This window comes from Hyperolius riggenbachi, chromosome 7 (genome assembly GCF_040937935.1).
Source record: "Hyperolius riggenbachi isolate aHypRig1 chromosome 7, aHypRig1.pri, whole genome shotgun sequence".
Taxonomy (NCBI): Eukaryota; Metazoa; Chordata; class Amphibia; order Anura; family Hyperoliidae; genus Hyperolius; species Hyperolius riggenbachi.
Genome location: NC_090652.1, coordinates 209,067,116 through 209,081,740, shown reverse-complemented (window position 1 = coordinate 209,081,740; position 14,625 = coordinate 209,067,116). Strand labels below are relative to the sequence as shown.

Sequence of the window (14,625 nt, the reverse complement as noted above, 5' to 3'; positions counted from 1 at the left end):
AAAAGTTATTTTAAATAGAAGAGGTAAATTATCTCTCAGGAGAAAACTAAAGGTGGCCATACACTTATAGATTTGCAGCAGATTCGACCACCAGATAGATTTCTGTCAGATGCCTGTCAAGTCGAATCTGACAGGAATCTATCTGATGTGTGCCACACACTAGAAACAGATTTCCAATAGAAATTCGATCTAAATGCATTATTAGGCCATTAGATCCAATGCAACTCTATGGGCCATGGATCTGTTGCCGGCAGTAGATCGACCTAGATTTTTCATCCTGTCAGATAAATAAAATCGATTGAAATCGATTGCAAATCGATCGATTGGCTGATTTAAAAGAATTGATTCCCGATCGATCGATTCTATAGAATTGATGGCTGAAATCGACCAGTGTATAGGCCCCTTAAGTAGGCAAAGTGAATTAAATCAGATAGATAGATAGATCGATAGATAGATAGATAGATAGATAGATATCACTATCATCATGCAAGGCACAGTAATACTACTTTGCTTCCTTTGATTTGCAGCAACGCCCCAAGTTGACGCCGACATTTACATGCTATTATGTTTACAGTTATCTCCATACAGTTATTGCAAAGTCAACCTATGTAAGACACAGAACATTTATATCACGCTTTTCTCCTGGCGGACTCGAAGCACCAGAGCTGCAGCTACTAGTGTGCTCTGTATAGGCAGTAGCAGTGTTATGGTGCCCATACACGGTACAATATAAACGTTTGATTTTCCTGTTTATTCGACCAAAATGATCGAATCGAATGAAAGATGAAAAGGATCTTTTTTATCGATCAAGAAAAACAAACGATTATCCCGTTTTTTTGAATTAAACTCCGATCAGACATGTTGGAAAAATCTTTATATTCAATTTAACGGAATAATTGAACTAAATGATCTAATCAAAAAAAAAAATTAAAGATTGTACCATGTATGGGCACCATTAGGGAGTCTTGTGCAAGGTCTCCTACTGAATAGGTGCTGGCTTATTGAACAGGAAGTGCCGAGATTTGAACATAAAACAGTGCTTCTATATTTATTGCATTATACAGAAGTAGAGCAAGCTTTTTGAAGGTTTGCTATGATATTAATGGTGTTTGATTGCGTGACCCCACTTAAAAGGGCCTCTTATTTTAAGACATCCAATTTTAAAATATGAGGTTTAGATTGCCGGCTATCTCACCAACCTGTTTTTGATTAAACGCATTATGTATTGTCGGTACAACAGCAGCAGTAAATGGATGCTTCTTAATCAAAGCCATGATTTCAAGAGCTTTTGCTTTGGTTCTACAGAGGGAGTTCCTATAGACCATGACTTTGAACGTTCAAGCAAAAAGAAATCTGAGTACTTTATTTAGTACTTTCTTTATTTAGTTCTCTCTTGTCTCACAGGATCTACAGGTTTTACTAGTCCATTTGGCTATGGAGAATTATTTATGTGGGCTTCCTCATAGTTTTATACACATGCAGATAGTGAATGATGAAAACATACTAATATAAATACTATTCTTTTTGTTTCTAACATTTTGTAAGTTTGTAAATCCCCTGACATTCATTTACCTGCTGCTGAACTTCTGAGAGTGGGAATTTTTAATGTGGATTTCTGTAGGATAATTAGGGCTCACTGTAAAGTAAATGTACCTGTTTTAGATCTTCTAGTAAAATGCTGATTTGTTTTCAGACCTGCTAATTTATTTCAGCTGCACTATTATTTTCCTTCAGTTTTCAGGGCAGTGATATATAAAAATGATGAAGTGTCACTTGTAGGTACTTGCATGGATTTTAGCAGAATAAAATGTCACTAACTGTCAGTGAGAATCCTGTCACAATAAATTTTATCTAAATGATAGATCGTGTATCATTTGCAGTTATAGGTTACATATCTAGGATTTTAATGCAGTGATCAGACAGTGAACATTCTCAGTTCCAAAAACAAAAACTTAAGTGAACCTGTCATAACAGAAATATATAATTGCTGTCCTTAGTTTCTTATATTTTATTGCTGTACAAAAAATTGCTAGAAAATGTGTTTTGACTTCTTCTCTGTTTAGTCAAAGTCCTGTGTCATACATGCATCTAAACCAAAGCACATAAACCTGGCACCTGATAACCAGAATGCCTTTTGATTTGGTCTCTGGATACTGCTATTATTGGTTGGTATTTCTGTAGCTAGTAGGTATAGAAAGTATTACTTAAAGGAACACTATGCATAAATATTTTCCTAAATACCTTTAATAGGCAGAAGGGACTTCCTGATGACATATAGTAATAGTCTGGTAGAAAAAAACATCCTTAACATTATCAGACTCTCTGGAGAGTTAGGAGGTCGGGTGGCGTTGACTGACGAGTTGTGGGTGGGCGGCTACAAGAATATGTAAGATGCTCTCTCATTCCCTCTGCACACTGTCCTGTGTGGATAAACAATGCACCCTATGCTCACAGGAGAGTCTGTAGACAGGAGACCACAGGAGAGGTGTAGAAAAAAAAAGAAAACTTTGATAGTGTTCCTTTAAAACAGAACCGAACTCTTACATAGCACACAATGAAAAGTCTTTTCCCCACATATAATTGCTTTAGAAATCCACTGATGAGTGTTCCTGTGACCATTTAACAACATCAAAATGTTTAATTAGTTTATATCACCAGCCGTGAATAGACTTCAGGAGCACAGTGGCTCTCTCCCCATACAGTAACCACTGAGGGGTTAACTGCTTAACCCCTAAGGGGCTCCCTGCAAAGTGAAATCAGGTTCTAAATTTCACTTTTTTTTAGGATTTTCATAAATTGTAATGAAGATTTTTTTCTGTCCATAAGAGAGGAAATTCTGAGTTTAGTTCCACTTTAAGAATATACCATATTTGCTCATATTCCTTCACAAGCATCCAAGCACCTAGTAGAACCTGCTCTTACATAAATAGTGCAATCCAGAATTTAGTGCCGTGACAAAGACTGAGATGCTTGCACCGTCACAGCGTTTATCAGGATACAGTAATTATGTGCTCTGAAGTCAGGCTAGATAATTGCAAAGCTTATTTGCATATTAGCAATTTGTTATTGTATTGTTGTTTATTGATGGAGGATTCCAGAGATTGGGTTGGTTGTGATTAGTGCGATAAGAAGACCTAGAGCTAGATGACCAGCACCAGGTTGTGGAAGGACAGCAAAGTCCACATACCCACAAGCAGAATATAATGTTTCAGTGGGAACCTCTAGGTCCCAGGGGGCCCTCCATCAAACTCCTCTCAGCCACACAAAAGTCCACAACCTAATGCTTGGGTTCACAATAAGAGAATATTCCCAATTTATTGCAGGGATGGCAGGAGAATACTGTATATAGTCGCGTATAAACCTCATTTTTCAGCACAAAAAATGTGCTGAAAACGTACCCCCCTTGGCTTAAATGCGAGTCAGTGGAGCAGAACAAATGGTGGAGCAGGTTCTGTTACTGGCAGAGGAGTGTAAGGATCGGAGCTGGGAAAAAAGGGCGCAGGCAGCTAGTGGACAAAAAGGGCGACGCCATTCACTCCCATAATAAATAACGTTTAATGGGCGCCGAGCAGGAAAAAAGGGCGCCGGAGCTAAATAAAGTTTACAAACGGCGCCCGGAGCTAAATAACGTTTACAAACGGCGCCCGGAGATGTTTAATGATTTATAACTGAGCTTGTGGTGATTTACGTTTATAAAATGCAACCGTGCCGAATAACGTTTATGAAAATACTAAACATATTTATCTTATTTAAATAATTAAAACATTATTTAAAGTTTTATCCCTTACTGTTTGTAAAACATTATTATTCACAAAATAAAGCAATCAGTACGTAACGTAAATTGCAAAATATTTTTTGCATCCACAATTAGTAAAACATTATTATCCACATAATAAAGGGGGGTCTTAGGTTTAGGCACCAACAGGGGGGCCTTAGGTTTAGGCACCAACAGGGGGGTCTTAGGTTTAGGCACCAACAGGGGGGTCTTAGGTTTAGGGCCCAACAGGGGGGTCTTAGGTTTAGGCACCAACAGGGGGGTCTAGGGGTTAGGGGTAGGTACAGGGAGGTTTACTTAGGCACCAACAGGGGGGGGGGGGGGTCTTAGGTTTAGGCACCAACAGGGGGGTCTTAGGTTTAGGCACCAACAGGGGGGTCTTAGGTTTAGGCACCAACAGGGGGGTCTTAGGTTTAGGCACCAACAGGGGGGTCTTAGGTTTAGGCACCAACAGGGGGGTCTAGGGGTTAGGGGTAGGTACAGGGAGGGTTACTTAGTCACCAACAGGGGGGGGTCTTAGGTTTAGGCACCAACAGGGGGGTCTTAGGTTTAGGCACCAGCAGGGGGGTCTTAGGTTTAGGCACCAACAGGGGGGTCTTAGGTTTAGGCACCAACAGGGGGGTCCTAGGTTTAGGCACCAACAGGGGGGTCTTAGGTTTAGGCACCAACAGGGGGGTCTTAGGTTTAGGCACCAACAGGGGGGTCTAGGGGTTAGGGGTAGGTACAGGGAGGTTTACTTAGGCACCAACAGGGGGGTCTTAGGTTTAGGCACCAACAGGGGGGTCTTAGGTTTAGGCACCAACAGGGGGATCTTAGGTTTAGGCACCAACAGGGGGGTCTTAGGTTTAGGCACCAACAGGGGGATCTTAGGTTTAGGCACCAACAGGGGGGTCTAGGGGTTAGGGGTAGGTACAGGGAGGGTTACTTAGGCACCAACAGGGGGGTCTTAGGTTTAGGCACCAACAGGGGGGTCTAGGGGTTAGGGATAGGTACAGGGAGGGTTCTGTGTAAGAGTAGGCTTAGGTATAGTTTTAGTAAACTTTTAGTAATAATTACTAATGTTTTACAACACTTATTACGAACGTAGTTATATTTATAGCATCGTTATAAAGAATATTTTCAGATTTTATTATAAAAACAAACCATAAATGAAGGTTATTCACAATAATATACAATTATAACAATTAAACATATATTATTGTTTTTTTAATAAACGTAATTATAAGTTTAACTTTTGAAACAGGGAAGATTAACGTTTTCACAATTTCCGATTTCATAAACATTATTTAATGATTTATAATTTTGTTAAACATTATTTGTAAACGAAATATAGCACACTATTTTTATAAACCCTATTAATGATTAATTATTATTTAGAGTTTACACCCCGCGCCCTTTTTGTCCGGGCATCCTTTTTGTACGTACACGTAAGGATCTTGCACTAGTGCTCCATATCCCCTGCAATATGGTGTGCAAAGTGCCCTGCTCAAGACTACCTGTGTCCCCTGGCTTGTGGAGCGGAGCGTGCCAGCACTGTTTCAGTGGTGCAGAGATCAGGTATTCTTCCTGTGTGGCAATCACAGCGATTGCCACACAGGAATGACGCCATCTAGTGGCATCTAGGGACACAGCTGTATGATCCTTGAGGCACATCTGGCTATGGGGAGAGGGGATGACTTGTACAAGAGGCACCTCTGGCTACTGTGGAGGGGGCTATACTGGGTATATAGAAATGAGTATGTTTCAAGCTTCTAACCTTTATCAAGTGTAGATGAGCGGATATCCCATCACCAGTGACAGTTTTAATCTTATCATGTCTGTAATGACCATCATAACTATATCAGATCTAGAATGGAAACATTTTATAAACACGCACATTCACACGTAAATTCTATTGCTCAGAGCAGATTTGAGGAGTGTCAAATGTTCAGTAGAGCAGCTATTTTAATATTTTCATTTATTGTAACAATTTACTTTATCCAATAGTGAGGATGCCAGAAAAAAGGAATTAAATAGGCTAATAAAGCTCTCTCTCTCTCTTTTTTTGTATAGTTGAACGAGATAATCTACCAGACTACTGTGTCCTGGGTCAGCGACCAACGCACATGTCAAATATCAATCAGCTTGCGAGTTTAGGAAAAAGCAATGAACAGTCACCTCATAGCCCTCTTCACCACAGCTCCCCTATCAGAAGTCAAGTCCCAACCTTACAACCAATAATGAGCCCCGGACTATTGTCTCCACAACTCAGCCCTTCATTGGTGCGGCAGCAGATAGCCATGGCACATTTAATTAACCAACAAATAGCTGTCAGCAGACTTTTAGCCCACCAACATCCTCAAGCCATCAACCAGCAATTTTTGAATCACCCACCAATCCCCAGACCAGTCAAGCCACTAGAAACCAGCAACTCTTCAGTAGAAGTGTCTCCAGAGATCTACCAGCAGGTTCGGGATGAGCTGAAAAGAGCAAGTGTGTCTCAAGCAGTCTTTGCGAGAGTGGCCTTTAATCGCACACAGGTAAAAGCTTTTTGGTGTTTAATATTGCTTAAAATGTAATATGCCCTGTGCAACCCTACTCCAGTTTAATCAAGATATGCACCATTTTTCTGATGGTATTAGTTATCATGTGAGTTGTATATGCATGATATCATTTAATGTTTTCATAAAACTGCAGGTTTGTGAAGTACAGAGACTCATTCTTCGGGCAGAGTTTATTAAAAAAAAAATTAAATACTATAATTTACGGTACCTTAAATTGCATAATATCTGGTTATCATTATATAATGTCAAATTATTTGACCTAAAATTAATGTTCAATGAGTATGAAGAAGTACCTGGGAACATGATAGAGTACATAGTCTTTGCAAACAGCCATGTGTGTTTTGATTTTATTCTTAGCTATTCGGGTCTAGAGATGTTCAGATGGGCTGAGTAAATCTCAGTTTCCTCCTTGTTCTTTGAACTGGTAAATGTTAGACAGTTACGTGCTGCAGGTTTATCTGACCAAGAAGTCAGCGGCTGTCAACAGCTGCATGCTCTGTTCACTTTCAGTATTAGCCTTTATCCCTGTTTTCTTCACACAAGCACATGCAGGCACTTCTGGGCCCTCCTGCTCTGAAACAATCTCTGCTGATTCCAGCTGTGTGAACACATTATATATATATATATATATATATATATATATATATATATATATATATATATATATATATATATATATATGCCTTCAGGTGACTTGTGCATGCTAATGGGGAGAAACAAGCACAACCCACCTTGTTGGTAATCAGCAAGTTTTTTGATTGGTTAATATGCCTATAAACAGACAGCAGAGTTCACTCTCATCTAGGCACTTGTTGGCTAGTGGGTCCAATCATTTTTTCATTTGCTCTTTCCTATCTCACTGTTCCAGCTTGTGTTGACCATTCTCTGTCTGATATCTGTTGCCAACCCTGGCAAATCTGACCACATTTTTTTCTTACAACCTGTTACTGACTACGGCCTGTCTGACTTCACCGTTGTCTGACCCCAGACCTCTGCTGTGCCTGTGCCCTCGACTGTCTGTGGGGTGTTGGTGAAGACTGGGTGCCACTTAGACTACACACTTTAGGTGAGCCAGCACCAACTGCAGACAGTCCATGTCACTGCAGTTCTCAGACAAAGGCAAGATTAGTAGTCCTGTACAGCCACTTCCAGTCCCAGGTACACTAAAAAGGTTAAACCAGTGTATGTACCTTAAAACAAAAGGCAATGCATTTGTCTTTCTAAGGAATGGTAATGAGTGTGACTGACTATCGAAACTGAGGGACAGTTGGGGCATGCAGTTCTTTAGATTAACTGTACATGTGTTTAAAGCTTGTGCAGTCTATACTGATATGCAGGGATGGCCACACTTGTTCTTTGATCCCTGAAAGATAGGCTGGGATGATCACCACGGGGAGACCAAGGAAGGGGAGTGAACCTTAGGACCCCATGAAAGTTTTGCCATGGGGCTCCGTGTTTTGTAGTTACCCCTCTGGTGGTAGGGTAGAATTATTGCTTGGATGGTGTAGGGGTTAGGTTAGTGTAAATGTTAGCACAACAACTTATTGCATTTATCTTTAGGATGAACATGAGTAATGGTTAGTGTTAAGAGGGTATGGGGAAGAAGATTATTGTTTGGCTTCAGATTTGTGTGACTGTGTTATTTAATGGTTCATAAAGGGTTAAATGTTAGTGCAAGCCAGTATACTTAGCAGCCAGAAATTGATTGCATTAGGATTAGAAGATGGTTAAAAGTTAGTTTTAAAGCAAAGGTTAGATACTCACCTCTGAAGAGCGAAGCCTCTGAATCCCATAGAGCATTCCTAGTCCTCTCTCCATGTCCATCTCTGTCCCCCAGTGAAGGTCTGCGCCTTCGGGAATCCTCGGAAGGTTTCTAATGCATTTGTGTCCCTGAATGCTTCTGAATAGGGATGGTTAGAAATGGGCTTACCACGACCCCAACTTGTAAATTTTAGCGCAGTCAGACAACTCGGAAGCATTAGACAAATCAGAGGAATGCAACATTTTTCCACAGAAATTGGATTACCGGACGCGATAGTTTTAGACCAATCAGAGAATGCTGATTTTTTTTTCTGCAGAAATAGGATTACCGTGGTATTTTTAGGCCAATCAAGCAACTTTAGGAATCTTAGCCAATCAGAAAATGCTGAATTTTTCTGCAGAAATCGAATTACCATGGTCCTCTTAGGCCAATCAGAAGATTCCAGACGTATTAGGCCAATCAGAAAATGCAGAAATTTACTACGGTCACCAATCAGAAATGCAGTTTCTGCATATTTTTTTTATTATAATTTTTACTTACTTTATTGACAAAAAAAACTCTTTGGAAATATGCAGAAATCCAAATTCCTTGGAAATCTGGGGAATAGGAAAGTCACTTTTTGGGAAGTGTCTATTTTGTCGGAATCAGAAATCAGCATTTCCGCCCATCCCTACTTCTGAAGACAAGCATATTTATACTTCACACGGGCAAGTGCACACTCATACATGCGCAGTACAGACCTGCATATTATCGGGAGTTCTCAGGGAGGCGAGTACTTACAAAGCCTTCACTAATAACATTACCAGTGGTGGATCGAGGACACGGAGACAGGACTGGGGAGGCTCTATGGGATTCATAGGTGAGTATCAAACCTTCTTTTTCAGCTTTGCTTTAGTATTACTTTAACCACTTAAGTACCAGCGGTATCTGCCCCCTTAACGAACAAGCAACACTCATGCTAACCCAGAAATAAAAAACACATATATAAGTAGATAAATACTACTTCTACTTACATAACAGATGTATTGTGCTATCCACGTAATGATTCCTGTGAATTTTACAAAGAAAAAGCAGAAAATCCTAGTTTAGGAAGTGGCCATCTTGCCAAGCTAATGCTGACATCATATCCTCTCTGACTCTTTTTTCCCCCTCCTTTCTCTTGCTCATTGTGTACTCATTAGCTGCCCTCCTCCTACAGTCTTTTTTTTTATTTACACATCCAATCACTGAGTCACCTCAGCCTTGCTTGTAAACACAAGTGATCAGCTAGGCAGGGAAATAAAAGGAAGAGGCAGAATATATCATAGATAAAAATAACTCCCAGCATTCAAAAGAACTCCCAGCATTCAACTTTTTGGCACTGTTTGGCACTAGGACCAGTGCTCCTAAAGTATGTCATAACTCCAAATCATAACAGCAAAAAAAGTTTTGAATGCAGGATTAGCATCTTTATCACTTAATACACTCAGACCAGTTGCTGTTGAAATTTGATTTTTATGGTGACAATACCGCTTTAAGGACCAGAGATCGCTGGCACAATAACGACGGAATCCCGACAAATCACCGCATATACCCGCCGCAACCACCGCAAGCCGGGATCCTCAGGACGTCCACTCTGCCGTCTCTATGACAGCACAGTCATGTGAGCCGGACAGGAGCTGCTTTCATTGGCTCTTGACCGTGTCTATTAATGTAACCCTATGGGAGTTGCTTTCATTGATAGACACGGCCAGGAGCCAATGAAATCGCCTCCTGACCAGCTCACAGGGCTCTGCCGTCATAGAGACAGGCAGAGCAAGTGATCTGTGACGGGACACGGCGGGCCTTCAACGGCAAGATCGGCGGGAGCGACCAAAACGGCGGATGCACGCTGTGGCGGTGAATGAAAACTATGCCCTGCCTGCCAGGTAACCACCAAAACAGGGCGTAGATGTCAATCACCTTGGTCCTAAAGTGTTAAACTAGCTATATACTTAGTATATGTTTTTAACATAGTAGATGTTAGATTTGCTAAACACATTGCATTGAAAAAAGCATTGATTAAAAACTAGAGCCTTAGTGATTGAATTTATTTAAATATTGACTGAAATTTGATTGGGAAAGTCTGATTTTCCCTCACTGAACACAGGCAAGAAAAGCATGTGATTGGTGGTTGCATGGCTTTGTTTTGCAATGATCAACAAGTGCACTGCAATTGACTCTGGAGTGAGGCAGGAGATTTTGGGCCTAGGAGCACATTTACATGTCAGATATAGAGGGAAGTGGATCTAGTTAAAAGAAGGAGTTTGAGCTTTTATCGTCCTGCTAGCTGCCTTTCTGTAATGTAAAAATTAAAAATGTATTATTAATTGCTTAATCTATAAACTATCAACCTCAAGTATGACCTTAGATAGGTAAACAATCAATAAATAACATTTACTTTTATGTAAGTAAATATACAGGCCGTGTGCAAACATATTCCCTCCCCATACTTCTTATTTGCTGACCTAATGGGAAGACTCTGAATACAGCCCATCAGCCTTTTGTTTAAGATTAAAATGGCTATCTTGGAACATCTTAAAAAGTGTAGCACGTATTTGTTGTGAGCCTGAATATCAGGTTTCATGCAGATGTGCAAAACTTAATTACCATATTTGTGAAGTAGTGTAAGTTATTTTACAAGTTGGTAACATGTATTTTCCATTTACTTGTCCGTGCTTGTAGTCCAGCTATTAAGTGAAATGTGTGTTAGCATTTTATGGGGTCGTTTGCAAAACTGAATGGCATTAGCTGATCACCGAGTCCTTTCTGCAGTAGAATGCAGGAGAAAGAAAAAAACAACAACTGTTTTATCAGAAATTAAACATTTAAGTAGTTTCATTCATTCAATTGTTTTTCGCTTAGACTTGTGTCCTGTTCTGCACTAATAGCAAGCACAAAATGATTCTTGTCATTAGTATGGGAGATGTATTCATGATCATGTTTTGCATCTATGACACCTGAAGGGTTGCACTCATGAACAAATAGGTTTTTCATCTATCATCCATTGTACAACTTAGGGTTGAGCTTAGGGTCTGATGCTTATCTTGGGGCTTTTAAGCCATCTTAATTACTCTCACCTTTCCTTGGCGAAGCCTAGGGAATAATTTCTCTTAAAGGGAACCTTAACTGAGAGGGATATGGATGTTTTCTTCTAAACAATACCAGTTGCTTGTCAGTCCTGCTGATGTCTATGGCTGCAGTAGTGGCTGAATCACACATCTGAAACAAGCATGCAGCTAATCCAATCTGACTTCAGTCAGAGCACCTGATCTGCATGCTTGTTGAGGGGCTGTGGCTAAAATTATTTGAGGCACATGATCAGCAGGAGAGTCAGGCAACTGGTATTATTTAAAAGGAAAAATCCATAACTCTTTCAGTTAAGGTTCCCTTCAAAGCTCCATGCACAGTAGCCACGTTTGTTCAGCCTTTCACACAATGTCTACGACAGCCCATTTTCTTCAGTGGGCTTGATCCCATGTAACGCATTTTTCTATTTGCAGTGAAAAAAAAAAAAAAAAAAAGAAAGAAAGACCTTGTCGTTCACATTTTCAGCTTCAAATTTATTGTATTACCGACAAGGATTCATGCATTTTATTGCATAAGAATGTGCATGGGAGGCAGGGGTCACAATATAGTTTTCTGCATGCATTTTCTGACAATGTCGCATTGCTGTCGATTGTTTTTCTTCATGTGAAAAATGCATTCAAGTTTGAACTAGCCCATTGATTAACATTGATTCTCAGTCTTTCTATGCAGAAAACACACAGAAAAACAGACAATTGTGACCTTTGCCTTAAGGTGCGTACACACGCACTACTATAAGGAACAAGGGGTCCGTCAGACCCTCCTGCTGGGCGGGCGTTCCAGCGATAGTAGAGTGTGTGTACAGTCTGTCGGCAGACTGATAACACTGTTTCTGAACAGACTGTACACACACTCTACTATCGCTGGAACGCCCGTCCAGCGGGAGGGTCTGACAGACGTGTGCGTGTGGAGGCACCTTTATACATCTGAGAATGTGTGTGTGAAAATGCGTATGTGAATGCATGTGTCATTGTGAACGCAGCTTATATCTGTGTTTGCATGGACACATGCATCATCTATCTTCTTAACTGTGTTTTGCAGATCATGCAATAAACATTTTCAGTTTGAGTGGGTAAGCCAATCAAATGCTCAGATTTACAAGGTCAAGTTTTTTTTTCTCATTTTCTAACAGTTTGTGTTTGTTGAGCTTTCAGTATACAATAAAACGTAAGGCAAAGTGTACTTCACAAATGAGTGTAACAAAGTTCTCGTCTTTGTATGTTTTTCATTAGGCAAATTGAATTGTTAGCTAAGATTAGTAAGTATATGGTGTGAACACTATTCAAATATGTTTACTTTAGTTAGTGATGTGCATTAGAAATCTTTTGTGTCTGCCTCAGTAGGAGATTAAGAAAAATTGAATTGATATTTCATTTCAACAGAGCAAAAGGAGTTTTCATTTTCTCACACATAATGATTTAAACTCAGATTTAAGAAATAAAGCTTTTTGTTTATGATGAGATGACTTCCCATGCAAAATCAGTCTAATGCTTATGTACAAGTTTGTGCCTATGGGCAGGAATGAACAAGGTCAATATCTACACAGCTACAGTATATTCACCAGAAGAGGTCCCTTCTCTGCCTAATCTTATGTGGTATGCGATAGCAAGATGGAGAATGGGTTCTGGTTATTACAGCTGTGCATGTCTTTGTCCTTTCCTATACCTTCTGGTCAGTACATTCACTACAATTGGCACTCTGGAAAATGCTTTGACTAATGAAGTTCAGTTACAATAAACACTCAATTCACAAATCTGAGGCTAGGTTCACAGTGGGATGTTGCATTGTGATGCAATGTTAAAACCGCAATGCAGCATTACAATGCAACACACAAAAAAAGGTGGTGACGCACATTAATGCTGTGTTACTGTTGCATACAGTAGGTACAGTGAAGCATACAGGCAATGAAAAGTATGGTTTACTGCAGCAGTGCGTTACCATAACGCTACACGTTACAATGTGACGCTAACATTGCACTGTGAATCTCCCATAGGCTAATCATTGCAGTGCGGTAAGCTGCTTTATAAGACTCACAGGCTCAGCTCTCTTCAGGTGGGGTTTATGTAAAAACACTCAGACTACAATGTAGGTACATCCATATAGATATTCCTCTGGCCTCCTCCATTCAGAGCATATTTATTTGGTGTTCAGGTATAAACAGTAGAGGACACAACATATTTGTAGAGTGGTTTGCAGCCAAAATTGCAGGATGAAGTAAAAATAATACTAGGCGATATTAGGGTATGGAGTTTCAGTTTGGCTACACTAAGGGCCCTTTTCCACTACGGCGTTTGCGATGGCTGAATCGCAAAACCGCAAACCGCTAGTGATTTTTCAAATCACTACAGTTTGCTTTTAACATAGGAATCGCGGTAGGTCATTTCCACTACCGCGATTCGTTTTTTACCTGATCGCGATCGCACGGCGGAGCGATTATTGCCGCGATTTTGCTACGCAGTGCATAGCATAGCAAAATCGTGATCGCAAACGTCGGGAAATCGCCAGGAATTTTTTACCTTTTGCGATTCAGCAATCACTAGCGTTCAGCATGAACTCTAGCGATTGCTACTGAAAAAGGGCCCTTAATGCAGCACTGTCCAACATTTTATGATTTATTTAGGTTTTAAGATAAGCTAGGTGAATGTTTACATTAATATCCGAGGCATTGACTCATCCACTACTGCAGTACTTCGGAGCAGTAACAGGGTTATGCTGTTACAAGGTTACACGTGAGACATAAATAGTGATTAGTGGCTTCCTTTTCTTTACCATTAATCCAACATTTCATTGGTGGCAATACAAATGACTATAAACTGCCAATGTTTATATGAACATTGCATTTGATTTGTATTCCAGATACTGTTGTGTAATGAATGATGCCATATTCAATTTTGTAGCCTGTGGAATGAAAGGAAAGCTCCTTAGAAATAATCAATCATTTAGAGCTGCTGTTTGTGCTCATGCCTGGTTAGTCACATCATGAAGCCCCAGTTGTCCACATTTTTGACTGCACTCCTAAAGCCAACCCTCTGTTTGCCAATGTTTTCACACAGTAGCCAAATCTAGTAAAATTCTTTCAGGCCTCAGTCCAAGAAGGACGAACTCCACCCCCACCAAGGAGACAGATTCCCAGAAACTTGAATCCAGTGAATGGAACGGTCAGGTTGCCAGATAGGGAGGCTGGCCAGGAACCAGTGTTCTCTTGAGAAGGACACTTGTATCTTCCATCCAATTTACATTTGGCTCTGTCTTCCTGCAAATAGTCTAAATTCCAATGGGTTAGCTGTATCACACAAGTCAACATAAACTGTGTGCTAATAGGATGAAATACCATGGTGCTTATTCAAAACAATACATCGAATGAAATAAATTATAGTGATTAATATAATATATTAGCAATGTACAATAGTTCTGTTAACGGCACTTTGTTTTTCTCTTTC

At 40.1% G+C, this 14,625-nt stretch overlaps 1 protein-coding gene across 7 annotated transcripts in view; it reads left to right on the top strand.

The window, feature by feature from the left end:
• SATB2 (SATB homeobox 2) overlaps positions 1-14,625 on the top strand; it is a 367,270-nt gene that overhangs the window by 219,274 nt on the left and 133,371 nt on the right. For all 7 annotated transcript variants that reach the window (XM_068245088.1, XM_068245087.1, XM_068245086.1 and 4 more), the window contains one exon: positions 5,828-6,294. In XM_068245088.1, the coding sequence (XP_068101189.1) occupies positions 5,828-6,294 (467 nt within the window). The remainder of the gene's footprint in view (positions 1-5,827; positions 6,295-14,625) is intronic.